General features: G+C 34.4%; 2 protein-coding genes across 2 annotated transcripts; both read left to right on the top strand.

The window, feature by feature from the left end:
• Window positions 1-4,878: 4,878 nt before the first annotated feature.
• Window positions 4,879-6,228, top strand: LOC141654810 (receptor-like protein EIX1). Its single transcript, XM_074461925.1, has one exon. It carries the CDS (start codon window positions 4,879-4,881, stop codon window positions 6,226-6,228), a length of 1,350 nt encoding a protein of 449 aa, XP_074318026.1.
• A 3-nt stretch (window positions 6,229-6,231) lies between these two features.
• LOC141654809 (uncharacterized) lies at window positions 6,232-7,683 on the top strand. Its single transcript, XM_074461924.1, has one exon. The coding sequence runs from the start codon at window positions 6,232-6,234 to the stop codon at window positions 7,681-7,683; it is 1,452 nt and encodes a 483-aa protein (XP_074318025.1).
• Window positions 7,684-24,389: the final 16,706 nt, after the last annotated feature.

The raw sequence follows: 24,389 nt of genomic DNA, 5'->3' as shown, positions 1-24,389 counted from the left end.
ATTTTAGACGATCCACAACCAGATCTTGGAGTAAGGCGGGTGAGGGTACTTGCTGTTGGGAAGCCCATGAGGACACCCAACCCCGCCCACAATAACGGCCTCTACTAAGCCGGGCGTCGACTCTCACCAAGGTCAGCAGCTACTACGGCGCGAAATGTAACATCGTTTTAACTCCCTAATACGCTAAGTTTCTATGTCGCATTTAGATGTGCAACTAAACTAACTTGGTCAAAGTTGTAATTTGCACGTGGGTTGATTGATCTAAGCAACATACAAACGAGAGCAAATAAGGCTTAGGGAATGCGGAGCTGCTGATCTGATTTATTATAAACCAGCTTATGCCGATACAACAACAAATTAAAGATAAGGAACCTGATCTAAAATAAAAGTTACATACGGAACTATATGACGATAGCCAAAACCACGCCATTCGGCCCAGAAAACCGCGGCACAAAGGGGTGACTCACGTCATGCGACACACGCCCGGTCATCTGCACGCGCGGCTTCACTTAATCCATCAATTAGAGCATAGATACGACCAAAAGCATGCATTAGCATAAACTGCATGGTGTTGTTTGTGACAAATATGCGTTTACTACTACTTCCCAAGCGAAGCATTGGGGAGTCAAACTGCCTAACTAAACAAGACTAAGGTTTTTGAAGAGGTTTTGACTGCAAGAAGTAAAACAAAACTTTGAAAATTACAACTCTCATAAACAAACGTATAAAATTACAAGCTAATAAACGGGCAAAGAACAAAAGATATAAACAAACGAGATGTATGAAAGACGGGTTAACCCACGTGCCCAAAGCCACGGCCTTTCGCACACGAAGCACCAATTCCTAGGTCGGGTCTAGCGAAGAAGGATTTGCAAAGCGATACGGAGATATAATAGAAAATCGAAGATAAAGGCTGTAGCTTCGCTTTAGAGCTCGAATATTCTATACTGGTCCAAATGGGGTTGAATTAGGCCTGTTTGTAAATTGGGTTAACTCCATCGAAAGTGGTTAATAAGAAGGTGCTAATCACGCACTCTTACTACGCAGAAATTAGGTGAAAGAAAGATGCGTCTCCAATTATTTATTAATTGTTAGTTGATTTCTGTGCTATGTCGATGCACTTAATATGTCTAATTAGGCTATTAAATTAATTTAATGTCAATTCAAATACGTCAGTAGGTTAACAATCAGAGGGCAACTAATATACAACGGGCTCTAGGTGCGTCGAATTGGCCAAATAACAAAGGGCTGCGCGGAAGAAAGTTAGATAATCAAGCTGACAGTTCTACCTTGAACACGGTTTAGGATATGTAAATGGAGACGTACGACCGACTGATGGAAGTGCTTCTTTCTCCTAGATCTCAAGTCAATCACGGTGTCTATGGTGGTACTTTAACTCACTTTGACCAATCTGAAGGTTTCATAGTTAATTTAAAATAATCGATAAACAAACGAAAAAACAAACAAAAAAGACAATAAAAAACTATATAAATAAACGTTAAAAGGAGAAGTGATATTTGATGCACCTCAACCTACATGTATCGTTGACACCGCCTCTGTCGTAATCGATGGTAGATTTTATCTCGAGAGGCCGCCGCACGAAGACAAACACAAAGGCTGGAAACTTTCTCGACGGCATTTTCAAACGATGATATCTCCTGCTTTCACGCACTAAAATCTTGACGTAAGATGCTTTGAAAACTAGGAAAAGAGAGTGAGAACAGGTATTAGCTAAACCCCTGCTCGTTTTGGGTTATTAAAGTACCTAAAAACGAGCACAACACAGAACTGGATATATTTAAGAATAAACCACAAAACAGCATTTATTTCACTGCTTTTCGAGGGATTTCGTGTACTTCAAGGCAATTTGGTTTCAAATCTTTTGTCTAATGTGTAGATGGATGTTATGTGGTTAATTAGGAACAAGAACTCTAGTTTTGATGTGGCTGGTTTGATGGAGGAACGAAAGGGTTTGTATTATGGATGCACAAAATGGGCTTGAGTTTGTGTGCTCGCTTTGTTTAGGTTTTAAGGATGTTTAGGTTTGCTTGAGGTTTAAAGCTTGTGGTGATGGTTGAATATAGAACTTTTGAGGAATGATCATGGTGAAGGAGTGGGTATTTATAAGGAGTTAAAATAGGTTAAAAGAGAGGAGGCAACTGGTTTCCATCCCGATGGTTGCCAGTCCAGCCGCTTTTGTGAGGGCTCGAGGGGGTTTTCTGGTGATTGCTTAGGATAATATGGGTAGGATACTAGGGGTATGGGTTAGGTTACTGGTATCGGGTCTTGGTAGTGTTTGGATGGTTTGGCTCGGAACGAGCCGCCAAACAGGGGCTGCTCGGTTTAGTGCGGGCTGTTTGGGGCCTGTTTGACGAATTTGGGCCGTGGGTTAGGGTTCGAATAAGGGTGATGGTATAAGCTTGGTTATTAATGCATCAGATTCGCTGTGTTAATTGTGGTGCCGAAACGTGGGCTCAAAAAAACCGAGCTAAAATCGAGTCTTTACGTCATGTCTGAAACGCAGTTCTTTCGATTAAACCATTTTTCGAAATCGACAACCCATTAAAATAAAAATGACTTTTCAAATCAAATATACTCATAAAAATTAATAGTAGTTGAATTGGGCATATTAAATGGCTAATGGTGCACTAAGATAGTTTTTGAGACGATGCTTATCACTTATTGTGTAGTGTACATGACATGAGTATTATGTACAAGGTATAAACAAGGTAGAGGAGACTTGGATTGTAGCCACTATAATAGTGTTATTGGAGTAGTATAATAGTTAGTGATGGAATTGTCATTTTTGCAATAATGAGATGAATAGCTAAGACATTATTTGTTGGAGTAATTATACAATTTTCTTTGTAATATGACAACTTAGCTTTGATGTGTGCCTTTTATATGCGTTTATTCACATGTTTGGCACACATTTCTATTTACTTATATGATTATTTCATTCTATTTCCTCCCTTATTTGCTACTTTGGATGTATTTCATGTCTCTTGCAGGTTTGAGACTCTTTTGTGCATTTAAAAGCCAAACCCGTTCGGTAAAGGAACAAGATAGAAGCTTGGAAGAGTTTAGACGAACTTGAGAGAGCAAGGAATGGAGTTTTATACATGATGTCTATTGACGTTCTGCTATTGTCGATAGACTTGCCCCTCTATGTCGATAGACAGAGTGCAATGTGTCGTTAGACATGACCATTAGACACATATATCGATAGGCACTGCCATTCGACACAGGAGTCCATTTTGGTGAATTTTCAAACGATGTCGATCGACATCTCTGCATTGTCGATTGACTTCTATACACATTGTCGATCGACACTCTGCTTATGTCGATCGACTAAGTAGACGGACAGACGTGTTTTTGCTCGGTTATTTCCTTTATTTGAGCCTAGTATAAAAGCTCTTGTAATCTTTTAATTAGGTTACACTTTTACACTTAATTTTTATGCAAGCAGACAGTTAGAAACATTACTACGTAGAAACTTTCTCAAACTTTTGGATCTAGATTGAATTCTCCTCTGTACTTTGCTCGTACTCGGATTTATTTTGGTAATTAATTAAATCTCCTCTTTCGTTCTTCTTATTTAGTTTGAATTATTTCTTTTGCATTCATCGTTAGTTTTAGTTTATGTTTATTTCTCTCTTGATCAATTTAATTATGAATCCTCTATATTTCTCATCTATTTTAACTATTGTTATCAACTTCAAAATGAGTAGCTAAATCTCTTGTTAGGATTTAGGGGATCCATGGAAAGTTAAGGGTTGTTAATTAAGCGATTAAGTTAATCAATTTTATTAGTCTTTATTGTTAATTGCAACATTAAATATACGAATAGTTAATTAAAGGCCACAATTGGTTATTTGATTTGGTAAATCTTGACCTAAGATCGAAAGCCTGGTAAGGATTAGACATGTTGTAAACATTAGAGTGCCCTAGTAAGTTGCGAGAGCCCGTTGGGAGCATTTTAGGGCGAATTGTGATCCGAGAGGATCTTTTCACTGCCTTTTAGACCAGTAATTGAGACTGACCTATGACCCTACCTTAGACCCGCGATAATCCATGGTGAACCGACGATCCTAGTCTTCTCTCCTTATATTTTCATAGTTTAATTTCTCTCTTTTAATCCTTTTTATTTAATTGTTTTAGTTATTATTCAAACAAACAAAATCCCCCATTTGTTAGAGTATAGTTGGTTACTTTTGATAGGGTTGCGACAGCCACATCAAGCTTTGTCTCAGAATTTCACAATTTATTTAGTATATTTGCTAAAATTCAAAATCATAAGATTAGACGATTAAAGTTTGGCTCATAACCCGTAATGGCGAGCCAGGCATACAATGACTAGTTAAGATTATAGTTTGGCTCATAACCCGCAGTGGCGAGTCGGACATACAAAAATTGCCGAGGATTATAGTTTGGCTCATAACCCGTAGTGGCAAGCCGGGCATACAAAAATGCCGAGGATTATAGTTTGGCTCATAACCCGCAGTGATGAGCTGGACATACAAAAATGTCGAGTTTGGCTCATAACATACAAAAATACCTTTACTAATTGTATGAGATAGAGTGAATCCTACCTCAGCCTAGTTCATTGTTATTTGTTTTCATCATCATTGTTGAAAAGTCTAGCTTAAGTTACACGCCAGAACACCAAGACTTAAACAACTGCTGGCCATACAAGTATCAATCATGAAAACATCATCCACATTCCACAACGACCAAGACTAATTTTAGAAGGAACGTTGAACATTCCGGACAACTATATAAATATATGCATTACATCAACCTTCTAATCAACAAAACAAATACGGAGTATCATTCACTCGTTAATTACATTTATACACAAACCATTTTACTTAAAAAATGACGGCGTCATCCAAGTTATATAATAACCTTCTTCTTCTACTCTTTACCGCATGGCTAACCTACTGTAGTTGCCTAGTTGCGTCATCCAAGTTTAATAACAGCAGCATCCTTTGTGTAGAGACTGACAGAGATGCACTGCTGCATTTTAAACAAGGCAGTATCGACAATTGCGCGATTCTCGATGATTGGGGACACACTCTTGACTGCTGCCAATGGCAAGGTATATATTGCAACAACCAATCTGGCCACGTCACCGGTCTCTTACTTCCTGGCTCTTTCGATTGTTGTTTAGAAGGTACACTAAGTGTTTCTCTACTTAAATTGAAGCATTTGAAATATTTGGACCTTAGTTATAATAATTTCACAGAAGCATTACCCAAATTTATAGGTTCACTAGCTAGCTTAGAAATTCTTGATCTCTCCAATGCTGGTTTTACGGGGGTAATTCCGCAAGAAATTGGAAATCTTTCCAGATTAACAGCCCTTGGTCTTAATAATGAAAACTCTTTTGATCACTTTAACCTGAGAGCGGAAAGCTTAGGGTGGCTTTCACGCTTGAGGCTGATTAGGGAAATCGATTTGAGTTATGTAGATCTGAGTGCGACTGCAAACACCTGGCTCTCTATTGTTAACAACCTACCTTTCTTACGAGAGCTACATTTGGATAATTGTAGACTGTCTCTAAACTCACCACCTTCTCTTTCATATGTTAATTCATCCACAACCCTTGGCATCCTCAGCCTTGTATATAATAATTTGAATGACACATCAATATTTGAGTGGTTGTTGAACTTGAACGGACTTGAGACCAGCCTTACATATCTTGATCTTTCCGGAAATGATCAGATGTTTGGAAATAATTTGCAACTCTCGAAAAGTTCAATGAAACGCCTTGATAACTTATGTAGCTTGCAAACCTTAGGCTTGACAGATACCAATCTCAACTACAAGTTTAGTGAAATCATCCAATCCTTTTCAACATGTCCACAAAAGGAATTAGTGTCCTTAGAATTAAGTGAAAACAATGTTTGGGGATCGATTTCAGACAACATTGGCGCCTTTTCTCTCTTAAGTGTGTTAGAGCTCAATTATAATCAACTGAATGGTACCATTTCTCAATCCCTGGGAAAACTTACCATGCTTGAGGGTTTGGATCTTTCTGGAAATTCTTTAAATGGAACTCTTACAAAAGCCCACTTATCAAACCTATCAAAACTACGTTATCTGATATTATATCCTAATACAAAAAATATCGTGGTTAACATTAGTGCTGATTGGATTCCTCCATTTCAACTAGATCAACTAATTTTGAATTCATGTAAGATAGGCCCTCATTTTCCAAGGTGAATTATGACACAAAAACACTTGTCAGTGCTTGATATATCCAATGCTGGTATTTCCGACGCTATTCCTCATTCCTTTTGGAATTCAAGCTTATGGTCGATACTTTATTATCTAGACATGTCTCACAATATGATTAATGGTACAATTCCAAATGTATCAATCCTCTTTGACAACCTTTCTCTAATTGACCTGAGCCACAACTTCTTGGAAGGTGTAATACCCTCATTTCTAAGAAATACTGTACCTGCTTTATATCTAAATAACAATAAGTTTTCAAAAGGCCTTTTCCCATTCTTGTGCCCACATATACATACGCCTCTTTCCGCGCTTGACCTATCGAACAACTTCTTTTCAGAAAAGTTGCCGGACTGTTGGAGCTATTTCGGTCAATTAACTAGCTTGCATCTAGAGAACAATAGTCTTTGGGGAAGTTTACCAATGTCTATGGGCGCGTTAGACAAACTTTTTGGTTTACACTTGAGCAACAATAATCTATCTGGTAGTTTACCGATATCCCTGCTGAACTGTAAGACATTGACATATTTGGACCTTGCAAATAACTCATTGATTGGTCATATACCTCCAGACATTGGACATAGTTTTCGAAATCTTACCATTCTTAACCTACAAAGTAATCGCTTTGTTGGGGTTCTACCCGCAAGCTTTTGTGATCTTTCTTTCCTCCATATCTTGGATCTTTCGAACAACTACATCTCTGGAACCATTCCGAGTTGTTTGTACAAACTGGTAACCATGGCCATCTTAACGACTAAAGAGATTGAAGAAGTAACATTGGATAGCGATGAAGAACACATGATGTGGAAAAGAAATGAACAAACATTTGATGGTATCACCTCAGTAACAGTTCTAAAAGGCATTGATATTTCCAATAATAAGCTAGAAGGCCAAATTCCAGAAGGCATATCAAGTCTTATTGGTTTGAAATTCTTAAATCTGTCAAGAAACAATCTTACTGGACCTATTATGTCAGCAATAGGCCAGTTAACGTCTTTGGAATCTCTTGATTTATCACATAACCATCTCTCTGGTAAAATTCCTCAAAGTTTAACTCAAATTAGTTCTCTATCGACATTCGACATCTCCGACAATAATTTGATAGGGGAGATCCCCATTAGCACACAATTACAAAGCTTTGATGCTTCATCATACATGGGAAACCCCGGACTCTGCGGAACTCCGCTTCCTAAATGTGCCAATGATGAAGCGCCAGCCATTGCACCAAATGGAGATGTCAAGCAAGACAAGATAGACGACTTTAAGCTAGGACTGTACATAAGTGTTGTACTTGGATTCATTGTAGGCTTTTGGGGAGTTTGTGGCACTTTAGTTGTGAAAAGATCTTGGAGACATGCCTATTTCCGATTCTATGAAGACACAAGAGACAAGATTTATGTTATATGGGTTGTTAATATAGCTAGAGCTTGGAGAAGATCTTAAAGCTACTTTAGTAAGTCTTCCTGTCATATTTTTGTTATCATCATTCTTGTTTACAGTTTGTAATTCCTAATTATGAAAGTCCGAATGTTTTTCTTTCTTTTAAGGGGTTACGTTGATATATTTCATTTTCTACGAATACAGAAAATTTTGGTTTCTTATTTAGATTTAAATTTACAGTTTTGTATAATGGATAGCATTATTGTTGCCAGAGTCCTGAACCATTTCGTTGAATTTTATAACAAACCAAGATGACATGACTGATCACGATTTAAAGTTTGTATAATTTGACGATTATGTTCCATTAAATCATTTAAACCTTCTATTCTGCCATTATCGTTGATGGGATTTGAGAAAAAATCAATTGTCATACTGCAAATCTCAGTATATGGTGGTGTTCCTCTATGTTTCAAGGCAGCACTTAAGGGATGCTCTAACTAATCAATTACTATTACTGATATCACAAACTTGAAAGAATGATCACTTCAATAAGGCACAATGCGTAGTTGTGGCTGCCTTGGGTCTGAAAATAACTTTAGTCTTAGTTTAAGGAGGTGTAAGGCGCAAGGTGCAATGAGACGATGAGATGCAATGCGACAGAGTGTGCTTTTGATCATGAGGCACACTTTTTTGTAAGAGCTGTAAATTTTAATTAAGCAATGCTAAAAAGAATTAACAAACTTACCTAGCAATGGTGCAGCAGTCCCGGGCTGCAGGCGCAGCAATGGTGAAAGGGCAAATAATGTGAAAGGATATCAGCAACAAAGCCAACTCGGATTTTAAAGACCAGCTCAGATTTCAGACTAACTAACTAATATCGAGACCAACTCAGAATTAGCAGCCAAAGAAAAACAAAGAAGATGAATTCAAATTAGCAGAGAAAGAAAAACAGCAAACAGAGAAACACGAAACAGAAGAAAAAAACACAGAGAAGACAGGTGAAGCACAAAAAAGCTGAAAACATAGAAAATAACAAACTTACCTAGCAATGGGTGCAGCCAACCATGGTGGATTGCAAGCACATCAATGGTGAAAGGGCAGAAGAACCGTTCTGTCATTTTTGCTCAAATCATTATTACCATCTCCGCTGGCATTTGAAAATTTCAAAATTTTTAGTTAAAATTTTTGGATTTTTCCAAGGTTGCCTTATAGTATAACCATTTTGTCACCGCTGGCCGCCGGTCTAAAATCCTGGCTCCGCCACTGAATGTGAATTCCCTAATTTTATTTACTTTTTTGGTTTGTGTTTCTTTTTCCATTCAATCACATTACAAACATGATCATTAACCAATAACCAAACCACTAGTTATCACAAAACGTTTCCAACTTTTAGTGTTTCTCTATAGAAAAGAGTGAACCTTTATTCTACAACGCATTTTTTTTTATCATAATCAATGAAAATACAGTATAAAACATTAAAAAAATCTAGGATTTCTGGTAAAACATTCTAAGGCTTGAAATTCCACTAACAGCCTGTAAAATCGATTAAATTTACACAAATTAAGAAAAATTAGATATGGATTTTAATGACTTTTAGGTGGGTATTTTAATAGGATCAATGGATCATAGAGAAAAATAAAGGGTAATTTAGGAAGAAATTGAGGAGATAAAAAGGTGGGTTTTTGGAGAATGGAACGACGAAAATTATTTTGGAAGAATTTGTTAATGGCGGCTATACTTTTACTGACTACTGTTACTTTAAAATGCCATTAGAGGGAGAATGAAAAATAAAAAAAGAAGAAATTAGTGACAGAAGATGAAATGAAGAAGGTAGAAGAACAAACACAAAATCTCATTATAGATGGCACATATTGTTTATAACTAAAGACGGGCTAAATACAATATTACATTCCTAATAGGCTTAATTTAGATTATTTTTATAAAATAACCCTTTAAAAAAAATTAATGTGGGAGTAAGTTTTTTTTCTTTAAAGTGGATCGATAATTTACTATTTCTTTTATGGTTCATATTGTGGATTGGGCTCATCGCTAGATGACCCTCCCCAAAATTGTGATTCAAACGAATTTCATTTCGTTTCCTGCCCACTTCCTTTTCCTTTGATCACCCTAATTTTCCACTTCAAAAACCCTGGATTCGATCGTCACTTCCGAGCTCTGCATCAAAACATTCGTAATTTTTCCCATCACAGTTGCCAGGTAATTCATGATTATGATTATTTATTTGAGTTCGATTAATTTTATATTTTGATGTTATCGCCTTTATTATTCATCCCGCTAGTTCATGATTATGCCTGGAATTTTATACTCCCTCCAATTCATCATAATGTTCCCATATCAATATGACACAATACTTAAGAATGATGATTATAAAATAATAAAGGACAAATGTGGGGTTGATGTTAGGAGAGAGAGATGAATTAATACTTCCTCCATTCAACTCCACTCTACCTATTTGTATTTTGCACAAATATTAAGAAGGGTGGGGTTGGGTGGAAAATATTGTAAATAAATAATGGGGTACTAGTTTTGGAACCCGTGCACTGCACGGGTGGTAACAAAAAATATTATATTGAAAGTAAAAACTTACTTATTTTTGGATTTAGTAAATAACTAAATTTTAGAAAATTTTACTTTGTCTACCCGTACACTTTTAATAAGTTTATGTTGTTTAGTTTTATTCGAAATACTCTACTTTTTTTTCCTCAACTTTTTTACGTATAAAAGGTGAAATCTAAAAAGTGAATTTAAAATTATTGTAGATTTAAAAACCTGTTTATTACGCAATATACATTTAATTTTATCCATTGTTGTGTTTTTTTTTGTTTTTATCATATTATCCCTCAAACCACGACGTCCATCTCAACCCCTATCTCAGCAGCAACCCCCTAAAATTAACCACCACGTTGCAATCCATATTCTACATCCTCCAACTATCCTACCCCTTCTTACCTCCACTATCCCCCTATATACCGTACCTCCAGCATAACCACGATTTCCACCCAACCCCATGGGTGACACCTAACCCTTCTTCGTAACCTTATGCAACTATCCATCCCATCATACCCACCAATGAGGATCCTTTGTGCCATATGATATCCCATCTCCTCTTTCATACTACTCTTTGCTTGGCACATCAACATAGAAAATAATAAATATACTATGTGGTTTTTATGTTTATGTGTCAAAAAGAGAGAGCATGAGACATGAGATAGGACACAAAAATGGGAGAGAGGATCCTCATTGATTACCCACACATCGCGAACCCACGCCTATCACGATCTTCCACCATCAACACCGTACATTCATTCGCTTTTTAAGTCATCAATTACTATTTTTTTATTTCTTTTATTCTATTTATTGCATTATGGTAGCACTTGCCTCCTAACATTCTAAATCATTTTGTCATGCAACACAGTTAATTTAAGATAATTTAAAATGAGAGATTGAACAATAAAATTAAAGTGGATAAAGTATTTTTTTGGCTAACACTTTATTTTCTCATTACCTTTCAAAGTCATAATATTATGCATTAGTTTTTAGATAATTTTTTAAAGTCACCCTAACCTAAATAAATTGAAAATAATAATAAGTATCGAAATTGATTTTTTTTATAATTCTATATTATCTATTACTCATGATCTAATACATATTATGAAATTATAAAACTTTACATAAAGAAGGTTCTTTAAGCTCTATGCATTATTCCCTCCTCACGTTCAAACCGTCCTTTAAAAAAATTAATGAGGATAAGGATATTGGAGGATTGAGTCAATCATAATTGATTTCTAATGTTGTCAATTTACGTGATTTCGGATTTTCAGCCATATAATATTCAAAAATATTGTTTCCTCATTTTTCTAATTAAATATCATGAATAGTGTATAGTTTGAGCAAACCCTCACCATTAAATAATGAATAAAAAAGGCAAATAAGGAATAAAAAAAAGGCAATATTAGGGAAACAATCCTATAATTTTAGTTGGATTGTTTCCTCATTTTTCTAATTGTTTGTTAATTTACGTAATTCCATCATTTTTAAGTCAGTAATTACGCTTATTATCTACTCGTATTTGAATTTGTCTTTACCATAATTGATTTGCCGATGATTGTGGACATGGTTAGTACGGAGTACTTAGTATATGGATGCTTGCATGAAACCCTTTTGTTTATGAAGTCTAGTAATTTGAATATAGTGTTATGTTAAGATCACAATCTTTGATATTATGTTACGGTAATATATGTGTTAGGTGTTTTTTATTTAGTTCCATTACTATAAATATGTAATCTTCCCAGAAAAAGTTTTAATTTTCGTATTCTTTGTAATTTTTAGTGGGTGCAATGGATATAATTAAGGAAGTCTATCAAATTTATCTGTTTGTCAAAAGAGACAATATGTTGAAAATACTTATATTAGTATATTCAATTTTAGAAAAATACGTGAACATAGATATACGTTATAATTTACACTCCTAGCATATATAAAAAAAGTTTTTCTAAAATGTGTCCTAAGGGCACGTGATAAGATAATTTAAATGAAAAGTTTGACAACAAATATCATGGAGAATTGAAATATTTACACACTTTTTTAATCGGGAAGTGGTGATTGACCCCCACAACTTTGTACAATTGTGAAATTAACCCCCATAACCAGTCCGGATCCTCTGTCCCATTTTCATGTCCCATCTTGTATCACATTGCCTTAATATGCTGACACCCCATCCTTAGATAATATCTACATACTTATTTTTAATATTTATTGCTTATGTGTCGAATGGAGAGATAGTGGGACATGAAAATGGGACAGAGGATTCAGAGTGCCCCATAACTTTCAATTGGAGTGATTAGGCCTCATATCTTACATAATAAGTGAAATTAAACCTCTTTATCAAAATCTCACGAGAAATTCAATTTATCATATCACAAAAATAAAAATGGTTATGTTCTTATGAATAATACGAAATAAAATTTTATTTCGTATTTTACATAAGAAAATAACCATTTTTACTTTTGTGATATGATAAATTGAATTTCTCGTGAGATTTTGATAAAAGGAGTTTAATTTCACTTATTATGTAAGTTATGGGGCCTAATCACTCCAATTGAAAGTTGTGGGGGTTAATTTCACAATTGTACAAAGTTATGGGGGTCAATTAGTACTTTCCCGCTTTTTTAAATTCCAATGCCATATTTATTGTCAAACTTTCATTTAAAATATTTTATCATGTGTCCTTAGAGCATTTTAGAAAAACCCATATAAAAATGACTAATTACGGATTTACTTGACATGTGGTTATTTAGTTCATACTTCATGGTCTATTTTAAAATATTGAGTGTTGCACGTACTTTTTGGTGGAAGTCATCAACCAGTTTAATCAATCATGTACTAAATTTCAATGACATCGGAATAGGAATTTGCAAAATATTACATTTAGAGGGTTTGTCGTTATCATTTATAATAAAAGATTTGATTGGTAATTCACGTAATCTTTCAAATTATGCACAAAAGAATAATACCCGATGATTTCATGACTATTTTAGTTCATTTAACTCTATTCAAAATAGAAAGGAATGCTAGCTTTGCATTGTTTCCGACTTTACGTGAATGATGGCAAAATACTCGATATAGTTCCATTATTTCTCAATTCTTAAATTGTGATAAAAAGCTTTTAAAGAGAATGTTATCTAGAATTGGGGGGAGTATATGATTATAAAACAAATTTTTTTAATTATTTGTCACTTTTGCAGTATATTCCATCACAACTTAAGGAAAGATCATATTGATAGGCTATATTTGTTATGCTAAATTATATTACAAATATTGTTCTTGTTAGGTTAATATTATATCCAAATTCTTTCCTAAATTTTACCCCAAATCAACTTAAAATTAGCAACTTCTACCGAAAATATCTCCTAAAAAACTGCGCAAATATCTCCTAAAAAATTATACCGAAAATATGTTAAAAAATGAAACTGAAAATATCTCCTAAAATTTTTTTAAGTTGATTTGTTTAAATATTCTACCAAAAATAACTTCTAAAATTGCAATTAACAAATATAGCCAATAATTTTGTTGAAATATTCTACCAAAAATAACATGAAAAGAATTTTGTTGAAATATTCTACCAAATATTTCAACAAATCTCCCAAAAAATTTAAAATATTTCAACAAAATTATTTCCTGTTAACGTGTATGCAGATTTTTTTTTTTTTTTTTGTAAACTAGTCGTTGCGCCGCGCCCTCCCGGGCGCGGAGCTCCGATTTGTGGTTCTGTGCGTAGTAAGATTTGAGAAAACTTTGCGAATATTTAACGGTTCTGTGCATAGTACATTTTGTGTATAAGCATGCCGATCTGGGGTAATAAAGTTGAAGTTATAATCCCACGCTTGTTTGCAGTTTTAGCTTTGAGATTATGATGCGCCAAAGCAAATAGTGCATAGAAAGTGGGCAAGTCTTGTAGAAAAGATAGTTAATTATACACGATATTTAATGTGGAACTATTAGTCGGTTGTTACTAAATCAGCGCAACTGATTGTCGTTAAAGTATATGTGGATGTCAGGTGCAGGTGCAGGTTAATGATAGTTAATTATATGTCGTTAAACTGATTGTCGTTAAAGATAGTTAATTATGTCGTTAAACTGATTGTCGTTAAAGATAGTTAATTATAACATTTAATTTTTATGTCAGGTGCAGGTATATGTTGATTGTCGTTAAAGTAAACTATTGTGGATGTATTTCATTGATAGGTGAATTTTTCCAAGACAAAACAAGTACTTGTAAATAATATTTCCTCCATACCACACCAATGGTAAATTTGACTTTTTCACACTTGTCGAGACACGTTTTGCAACGCGAATATCTTTAGTCACACATTATTAAAAATTATAAAAATTTGTTATTCTTATAACATTCATGACGATAAATCAAACACGATATCACATGACTATATTTTGTCTTATAGATTAAGAATAATATTGAAAATTCCCTACGACCATGAACAGTGCCAAGATTCTCAATGTTACCGTTGGTGTGGTATGGAGGGAGTACATATGTAATTTGTCAAAAACGTGATTATTAAGACCTAATCACACCTTGTATTTGGATGATTAGTTGTTATAGAATAGAATTACATTGAACACATAAGACATTAGCAGTTTCGAATTCTAGGGTTTCATTGCAATTGGATAAACAATTCGATTTTAGGTCTCATTTTGTTAGCACCAGATTGTTGTATCCTTCAATTGCCATGGATGATCGCAAATTTACTTTCTCCTGCGCATCAGGTATGAGTTCAATTGATTTACCATCTTTGAATTGTTTTTGTAAAGTCTTTGCTTTTATTTTGGAGACGTCTTTGAAATAACAAAGTTCAAATCTTATCAAAACCATAAAGCGATATGCTTATCGATCAAACGATTTTCATGTTAACATAAATGACGGGGGGATGTGAGTTACCATGAATCATTGTATGGAACGATCATTGTGTCTTAGGGTTAGTCATCCGCGTAAGTAATTCATATGAACAAAGTGTCATGTTCTCATTTGATGTTAGAAGAGAAATTAGTTGCCCCGCTTCTAGCTTTATAGAAATGTTGGTGTGTCTATTAAGTACTTCTGGTAAACACAATTACAAAGTGGAATATGGGTTTGCATTCATTGAATTGAAATCACGCATCAATGAAGAGACCGAGGATCAAATCAATTCTAACAAGTACTCCGTACTATCTACTTTATCTATTGTGAAGCATTACCTAAGAGAAGGATCAAAACTAATTGTGTTTATCAGACGTGTAATTATACTAATCATTAGTCAATCAATTGATGCTATCCGTGGCAAAGCTCCGCAAGTGACGATGATTAAGGACTCTAATTTCTTTAGTGAAGTTTTAGCTTTGTTCAACTTGATTTCATCTTCACCTGATTATTCTTGGCTATGTAGCGTTGCCAACTTCTTCTCATGTTCGATCTTCACACCTCTTGGCCGAGGAAAGCTACGTAGCATTGAAACAAACTATGTATAAACTATTTTCAATGATAGCAGATTGGAGATAACCATCGCAAACAAACATTGAGAACATAACCATCACCACGTTAAACCATGGCAAACAAATGCATGAAAGACTTCATCTTAAAATTAAATCCCTTTGTGGTTCCAACTTTTATACTCCGTATATATATATATATATATAAATATATATATATATATATATAAATATATATATATATATATATATATATATATATATATAAGCAAAAGTTCTTCTAAGTCCTTTTTTTTTTTTTTTTTTGAGTCCATAAGTCCTTCCCACAACCCTTGGATCATGCATGGTGGAAGGTTGAGATTGAAAGCAAAAAACACACTTAACACTAATGAATTCACTTCTCTCTCTAGTTTTAATAATACATTCACTAATTCATTATCATACACAATTAACACCATATTTTGTCTTATATTTCAAAGTTTATGAAAATTTTGTTAACATTTTTCCTGTTTCGGTTTTTTTCGTTTTTTTTTTTTTGAGACAAGTTTTTATTTGTTTTTTTTTTTTTCGAGACAAGTTTTCGACATTTTAGGATTTTACGAGTGTAATTCTAACGGCAAAAAGTGTAATTTTAAGAAATATTTTCGAGAATTTAGCGTTTTACAAGTTTAACTTCAATCTTTTCCGAGTGATTTTAACGAATAATATTTTGAATTTTTGTCATTTTATCACAAGTTATTGTAATTTTAGCATTTTAAGAGTGTTATTTTAACAACAAAAAGTGTTATTTTAGTCCATATAAGTGTAATTTCAGTCCAATGATTTTGTTATTTTAGTCCAGGAGAATGTAATTTTAGTCCAGAAAAGTATAATTTTAGTCAAGAAAAGTATAATTTTAGTCCACTGAGAATGTAATTTTAGTCCATTGAGAGTGTAACATTAGTCCATAAGTCCAATGAGAATATAACCAAGTCCATTGAGAGTGTAACATTAGTCCAATAGAAGTAAGGGTAATTCTAGCAGAAAAAGTGTAATTCTAACGAAAAAAAGTGTAATTCTAGCAGAAAAAAGTGTAATTTTAATGAAAAAAAGTGTAATTCTAGCAGAAAAAAGTGTAATTCTAACAGAAAAAAGTGTAATTCTAACGAAAAAAAGTGTAATTCTAAAGAAAAAAGTGTAATTTTAACGGTAAACACTTTTTTTCTGCTAGAATTACACTTTTTTCTTTAGAATTACACTTTTTTCGTTAAATTACACTTTTTTGTTAGAATTATACTTTTTTTTCGTTAAATTACACTTTTTCTGCTAGAATTACACGTTTTTCATTAGAAAAAGTGTAATTTTAGCAGAAGAAGTGTAATTCTAACAGAAAAAAGTGTAATTTTAACGAAAAAAAGTGTAATTTTAGCAGGAGAAGTGTAATTCTAACAGAAAAAAGTGTAATTCTAACAACAAAAAGTGTAATTCTAGCAGAAAAAAGTATAATTTTAACAGAAAAAAAGTGTAATTTTAATGACAAAAAGTGTTATTTTAGTCCAGGTAAGTGTAATTTTTCTATTGAGAGTGTAACATAAAAACGAGATTAAGAAAAAAAAATCAAAACCACATACATAACAAACCCTCTAAAAGGTAGATCTTAAAAATGGAGCTCGGAAAAAAAAACGATTTTAATTTAGATCTGAAAAACGGAATTTAGTAAACGAACAACACTAAATAAAACATAAAAAACATAGAAGAGAATATTTTTATATGGCATCCTAAGTATGGCAGACATCAGTATCAGTAGAAAATTTAGCAAAAGTCTTGCTGTTAAGTTCACTCTTTAGAATAAAATATCATGGCATTATGTGATATTCAGTCAGTATTAAGAACAAAAAAAAACAAAAAAATGAAAAAATCGAGATTTTAAGGGAGAAGAAGAGAAAGGAATCCTCCACAATTAATTAAAAAAAAAAAAAAAAAAAAAAAAAAACAAAGTTCCAGATCTGGAAAAAGTAGACCAAAAAATGAGTAATGGAAGAAAGAGTGGCGACAGTGCGGCGTAAGGGAGGGAGGTGTGTGTGGGTGATGACGTATGGCAGTGTGGGTGTTGTGGTGTGTCGATGGTGGCTTTATGTTGGTGGTCACGCGGGTGGTGGTGGGTGGGCTGCTGGGTGACGGTTCGGGTGCTGGTGGGTGACGGGTGTGGTCGGTCGGGGTCGTGGGAGGGCGTGAAGGAGATGGATTGTGGTGGCGGGAGGGTAGTGCGGTGGTGTGTGAGGTGACGATTGACGGAGAGGATACGTGGTGGTTGTTTGTGTGATGGTGAGTGGGAGGGTTGGCTGTGGGGGTGGCGATGGGGGTGGGTGGTGCCCGGTGGGAGGTTTGGTGAGGAAGAGGGCGGGATTTTTTTTATTTTTTAGGATTTGAAATTGTTTGGTATTTTAGAGAGGAGAGGTTTCTGAGAGTGAGAGGTTTTGAGAGAGAGTGTGAAAAGATATTGTGTGGATGAGAGATAAGTAGGTGGGAGGAAAAAGGTATATATATTAAATTAGTGAATAATTAGGATTAATTAGTGTGGTAGTGAGAGAGTGGGTTTTGTTAGCTTTAATCTCCTTTTTTTGTGTGTAAATCTCAGCCTTTTATTTTCTACATCCAATGGCTCTAAAGGGAACTTATGGCCTCAAATGTAAGAGGTGGACTCTCTTGATCTTTACACTATATATATATATATATATATATATATATATATACCAGATTGTTCACGAATTGTAAGAGGTTTTATGAAACTGAAAATATGCAATTGATTTGTCAACAATTAAATATCATGGACTATTAATTTAATTTCTATAGGCTACAATAAGCAGAAAATTTCAATGGTTTCACATAGTTCATAAGCATCCTGAAAAGGCTACTCTAAGCCTAACTCCTGATTTTGACAGGAAATCACGACGACTGGTCTAACTCCATTTTTATAACTAATATTTACTGCAAATTGAATGATTTAGCTACGTGTGTCAAAGAATAGCCCAAGTACCAAACTAATAAGGAAATACCAGAACTAATCAACATGACCTTTTAGAAAAAATTGCCTGATGGGGTGATGTCATCTGGCATTACATGTGTATATGGTTCCGCTTGGGACTAAATGTTCCTAGCGTTTCTTTCATGCTATCAACTATGAATAGCATCCCCAATTAAGATTCTGAATTATACTCTGTTTCTACTTCACATCAATAAGACATTTTTCTGGGGTTGAGTACTCTTTAAAATCATAACTGCTAATTGAAGTACCTTTTACTCCATGGTTCCAAAACGGGTCCAAGTATTTCAGACAAAGTAGGATCAACTTGAAATCCTCAATAGTTTATGGTGGACCTCACATCGGCGCTTCAAATTATATCCTTCCTTCCGATGCGGCCACCAATAAACCTCATAATTCGTGGGTCCACCCCCAGCCATTAATGGTCGTCTCGTCTGCAACTTTAATAATCAAAATGGTACTATCAATTGAATAATACCTTGATAAACAAATTAATTCAGCAAAACGCATCGCATAATTCTTCCATGAAAAATAATTTATGATATGAATTGTAGCATGAGAAGGGTCCAAACCGTTGCTTGAGTTCCAAATTTAAATTTCGGCTGAGCAAAGTAAGTGGAAAAAAATGGTAGGGTAAATAGAGATGAAATAAGGAATTGATAACTAACATTTTGCTCAGCATTTGGTAACTTGACTTGGCCGAATCATGTCAAAAATTAAGCAGGTTGTATACGGCAGAATTTGACGCATGAATCGAGAGCCTACAGCAGATATACGGCTAAAAAGGTCACAACCTACAAACTGAAGGAACCAACCAAAGATTAACAGTAATATATACCGTGCATTACCTGTGGGGAAACTAAATGCTGATTATCTGCATTAATAAATCGTGACCACGGTTTTCTACTGTGGCTGCAGTTATAGTGAAAATTACGACTCAATAAGCAGAGAGGACCAATCTATATGTCTCCCATAAGACGACTCCGATAAGAAATTTGAACTCTTTCAGAAAGAATATGGAAATATATAAGAAATGTGTAAAAAAATGCTCGAGTACCTATTCAGATGAGCGTTCAATTAATCATGTCAACGACCTAAAATCGTAATTCACACTATAACTGCAGGCCTTACTCATAACTTGATATGTTGTGAGCCTTATATCCACTCACAAACAAAGATTTAGCTGAAGCTAACCAGAACCTAGGACCACCCAATAACCCCACAATTTTCTACTTCAAGCCGCTGCCAAACTGCAAGATCACAGAAATTAAAATTTAGACATCTAAAATGAAAGTCTCAACGACATCAGGATACATTCATACATCAATTATTTTGACATAAATAACGCACTAATACTATTCAACCTGCGATCCTTGTATGAAGAAGCTATTCAGACTCTTTACAGCTATAGAAAGGCGATGAAGGCAATAATTACTACTTATTAACTTAGAAGTATAATGAAAGCGAGCAAAATGGCTCTCTAATTTATTTGAGCTTATTACATTGTGAAGTACAGAAGTGGCCTTGGGTAAATGCCATGTTTCAGTCAATCGTACCTTGATTCGTCTTATGAGTTAATTCTTCCAATTCATTCTTAATAAAAAGATACAATATCTTCCATTTCTCAACAGCTTCATCTCTTCTTGTTCTTCCTTCTTTCATTTGCTCAATCAATGACTAACTAACAACACTATTACTCTTACTATTCCCAATGCCACTACTATTAACCAAAGATTTCCCTTCAAAATTCTCATTATTTTTGCTAATAATTATTTGATCAATTGCATCTTCCATCATTCTAATATTTTCTTCTTTTTCCTCTAACTTCTTACGAAGCCCTTTATCTTCGTCTCTGAGATTTTCCTCTCTTTTTCCTCTCGGCTTCTTTGACCGTGAACAGCATTAGTTCGCGCTCATATGCCTTGCATTCTTCTCTAAGGTATCTTTAACTTCAGCATTCTAACTGTTGTAGTATCATGCCCTTTTTACAGTTTTTAATATGGCAAAACATAATATTGATAATAGTTCAACAAAAATACAAAACAAATGTCGCAAAACTAACTTACAAACACAGCAATCTCGAACCAAAAAAACCGAAATTCTTAAGGTAGCCTTGCATTCTTAATGTTAAACGTGTTTGGTATTAAAGAATATGGAGATGGAGATGGTCTATTAGAGTACCTAACAGTCAACTTTAGCAATCTCAACTTTGTTAAAGGTAACATGAAATCCTTATCATTCAATAAGATATGTGCAGGAAGCCCTTTATTCTTATTTTAAGCAAATTACTAATATTTGAAGAATCAGTTTTTTACACTTTATGCTTGCTACTGATCATGCATAATGATATGCTTATTCTCTACTCTATAATGAAACCTGGCAATGATTTTGAGAGCCAACTCTCCTCTCCTCTTATTTTCATGTTCAACTTCGACAAAATTATACCGGCTCCATTTTCGGTTGGAATGACTAAATGAACCAAAATGGTGCAAATTATCATGCTTTAAGCCGTCCTCTAAAATTTAAAGCCTGAGTTCAAATTTATCCCGAGGTTAAAATTGAGCCAGAAAACCTTATAGCTATTCTACCATTAGAATTAAAAAAAAGGAAACAAGGAAAGGTTGTAAAATGCAAAGACAATGGGACAGAGACCTTAAGCTGTGCTTCTGTCCTAGCTGTTCTTTTAGTGTTAGATAAACTGTACTTCAGATTCAGCCTTCTAACTAACCTAGTACGGAGCAATAAAAACTTTGCTTGATAACAAAGAAAAGAAAACACAACTTACAGTAGAACTAATATGCATCACATGGGAATCTCTCTCAAGATTCATAAGCTTTTCAATCTTCACAGACCCAAATTTCGAGACCTGTTTAAACGGCATTGACCAGATCCCAAAGTACCATCATTGTCAAAAAAACAACAATAGTAAAAATGACAATCAAAAATTAAGTAAACCACACGTTATTTGTCCCGACCACGAGAAAGGCAATCAGTTAAAATGAGAATTAATATTACAGCAGCGTTAAAAAGAGCCTACCTTTCCAACATCATTCCTTCCCAAATCGAACAACATGATCTGCTCAGCACATTGTTTCTGATCATTCAGAAGTTGTTTTTTCATCATGATATCTTCATTTGGCATTTTTCCTCTTCTAAAAGTCCCGACAAGAGGTCTAGTAGTCACTTTCCCTCACGTTCCCCCTGCAATAACATACAAGCTTAAGAATCTTGAATTTAATCGTGAGATGACCCTGCATTAGAGAATTATTACACAGCAGCCCAGTACATCATAATATCAACCTCCAGAGCTACCGCCGATGATAGAGAAAGTGGAGTCAAAACCAAAAAAGGTTGCTTTGATGAGCGATGATTTAAAAAATTGCTACAAAAATACATTGATGACAAACCACAATCTAGGATTCAAGAAATTATGCAAAAAGAATCATGACAGCACCAAAATAACACCAACAACACGTTAACTAAGTCTTATTTTGCTCTTATAAAGCAAAGAATTGAGAGATAAACAATTTCAATGTGACAAAAAGTAAAATTATGTTCGATAAGTAACATCTCGTCTCCCTCTCTACCCCTCCCTCCAAGCCTCTTCATCTCCCTCCCTCTCAAGCCGGACGAAAACAAACGCAGACATACGCGTAACACGACGGATAAATGTCATGTATCTTTGGAACATTCGATGTCAGGAAATGGACACCCCTTTAATATACTGGAAAATAAGAGGAAGAAAATAAAGTCAATGTTTAACTAAATTTCGGGGAAGCACCAACTGAAACTAAAACATAAATTTTCTGATCAAAAGCTCACCAGTGTGAAGAAAAGAAGCATTAAGATTTGAGGAATGCTTATTTCGATACAACTACCAGCTTTAGGCAACTAAAACTGGGTTCATCAACCTGCGACGGAATAAAAAAAAGGTGAACTTGTACCATCTCACTCAAAAGACAATCTTGAAGGATGTTAGATACTATTCAGAGTAAATGAAACATGCGAAAGTTTACGGCAATCAAGGCTATTTTTCAAAAGAAACCCAACTTTACCTTTAATAGCTGAGGCATAAGGCCACTGAATTCCAATATTATCTGAAAAATTGAACCAGTGATTAATTGATTATAGCTCCTTGCAACTCCCTCGTAATGTACCTGAATTTCTGTAGTTCATTAATGAGTTTAATATAAACAAAGAAGAATGTCATTGAAACTTGGTATAATGTAAATATACATTATACGTGAATAATAAGTTGCAGCCCTTTAATTTCTATAAAAGATTTATTCTTTCAGCAAAAAGTAGGAAAGTTTAATTTCGCTGCACATTTTGGAAGTAAGAAGCTCAGTGCCACAAAACTTAAATGATTCATTGTCAGAGATTCTAGAAATGTTTGAACTGTGAAAGTCTTTTGGTAACCTTATGGATCGTGTATTCTGGTTTAGATAAACTGGAATTCTGTTAATAAGCCCAAAAATAACTATTGCGGAACACAAAAGATTATCTGAGAATATACAACATTTGGGTTCAGTAGCAATGAATGGGCCAACCTCGAGAGCTTCATTGAAACACTCCATACTTTCTTTCAGACTGGCTACTGCAGCTGCCGTGTTACTCATTTCGATAAGATCAGAGATTGACAGGCCCTGAAATTTAACATCAAAAACCTCTGAGCATTTTTGTTGCGAAACTCCATAAAAAATAAAAACATAGTAGATTACTGAACAACAAAACTAATAGGTAGTATTAGAAATTTAGAATCATGACCAAAAGAGGGTATTGCTGGGTTTTTATGGGTTGTTTACATGTAAGTGGAGATCGTTTTACACAAAATTAAACAAGTGTAGAAAGTGTAAGCATGCAGTGTCTAAATCTACGGCAAAGTCACAAACGGAATGAAAGACGAAACAGAAGCATCTGATCGAAGGATTAACACAATGAATAAGACGTTTTCGCACTTGGGATAGTCCTCGTCTTTTGTATAAAGATTATCGCTAACCAATAATTGAGACGGTTTCACACAGTATTTACCGAAGGATTAGTAGGTATTATATTCATATAATTCGGGTATCTTAATAAAAGATAAACAAATAATTGAGATGGTTTCACATCAGTAATGTATCGCTAACAAAATTCACCAAAAACAGTGAAAAGGTAAAAAAGTAGTATCAATTGATTAGAAATTTTCATAAGCAAAGAACAGACTACAACTAATAAAAATCAACAATCTTTAACAGTAATTCAATGGATGGGGAAGATGAAAATCTGTAAATTTACCTTTTGTATAAAATAGATGATGAATGAATGAATTGTTCGCTGAAATTCAGAGATTTCGATTTTTATAAAACCTAGAGTTTATAATTGATATTGATCGGCCTCCTCTAATGAAGTGATGTTTCATTTCTTCTGTCAAGGTGCTTACTTTCCTTCCTCCACTCAATCTCCTCTATTTCTTCTTATGCTTTTCTGTTACAACCAACTCTTCAATAAAAATCACTTGGTATTCTAGATATAAGCCTATAACAGGATAATAGATGAAGATGATAACCAAGTTTGATTTATTATAATCTTCTGCATATTATGTTTAGGTATTAGAAGATAAGCCTGATCTATCTAGATGGACACTCAAATATGAAGCTTTCGGTCGTGATATTCAGTAGGGGGGAGTTTAAAATTTTTAAAGGTTTAGGATTAAGTAAACTAACGTGTAGAGCAATCATTGAGAGAAACAAGCATTAGAAACAAT

This window comes from Silene latifolia, chromosome 5 (genome assembly GCF_048544455.1).
Source record: "Silene latifolia isolate original U9 population chromosome 5, ASM4854445v1, whole genome shotgun sequence".
Taxonomy (NCBI): Eukaryota; Viridiplantae; Streptophyta; class Magnoliopsida; order Caryophyllales; family Caryophyllaceae; genus Silene; species Silene latifolia.
Note: the sequence above shows the minus strand (reverse complement) of the source record. Positions and strands in the feature narration are given on the sequence as shown.

What these genes read in the sequence shown, in the direction of transcription:
- LOC141654810 (XM_074461925.1), top strand. Translation starts at nt 4,879, where the DNA reads ATGACGGCGTCATCCAAGTTATATAATAACCTTCTTCTTCTACTCTTT.
- LOC141654809 (XM_074461924.1), top strand. Translation starts at nt 6,232, where the DNA reads ATGACACAAAAACACTTGTCAGTGCTTGATATATCCAATGCTGGTATT.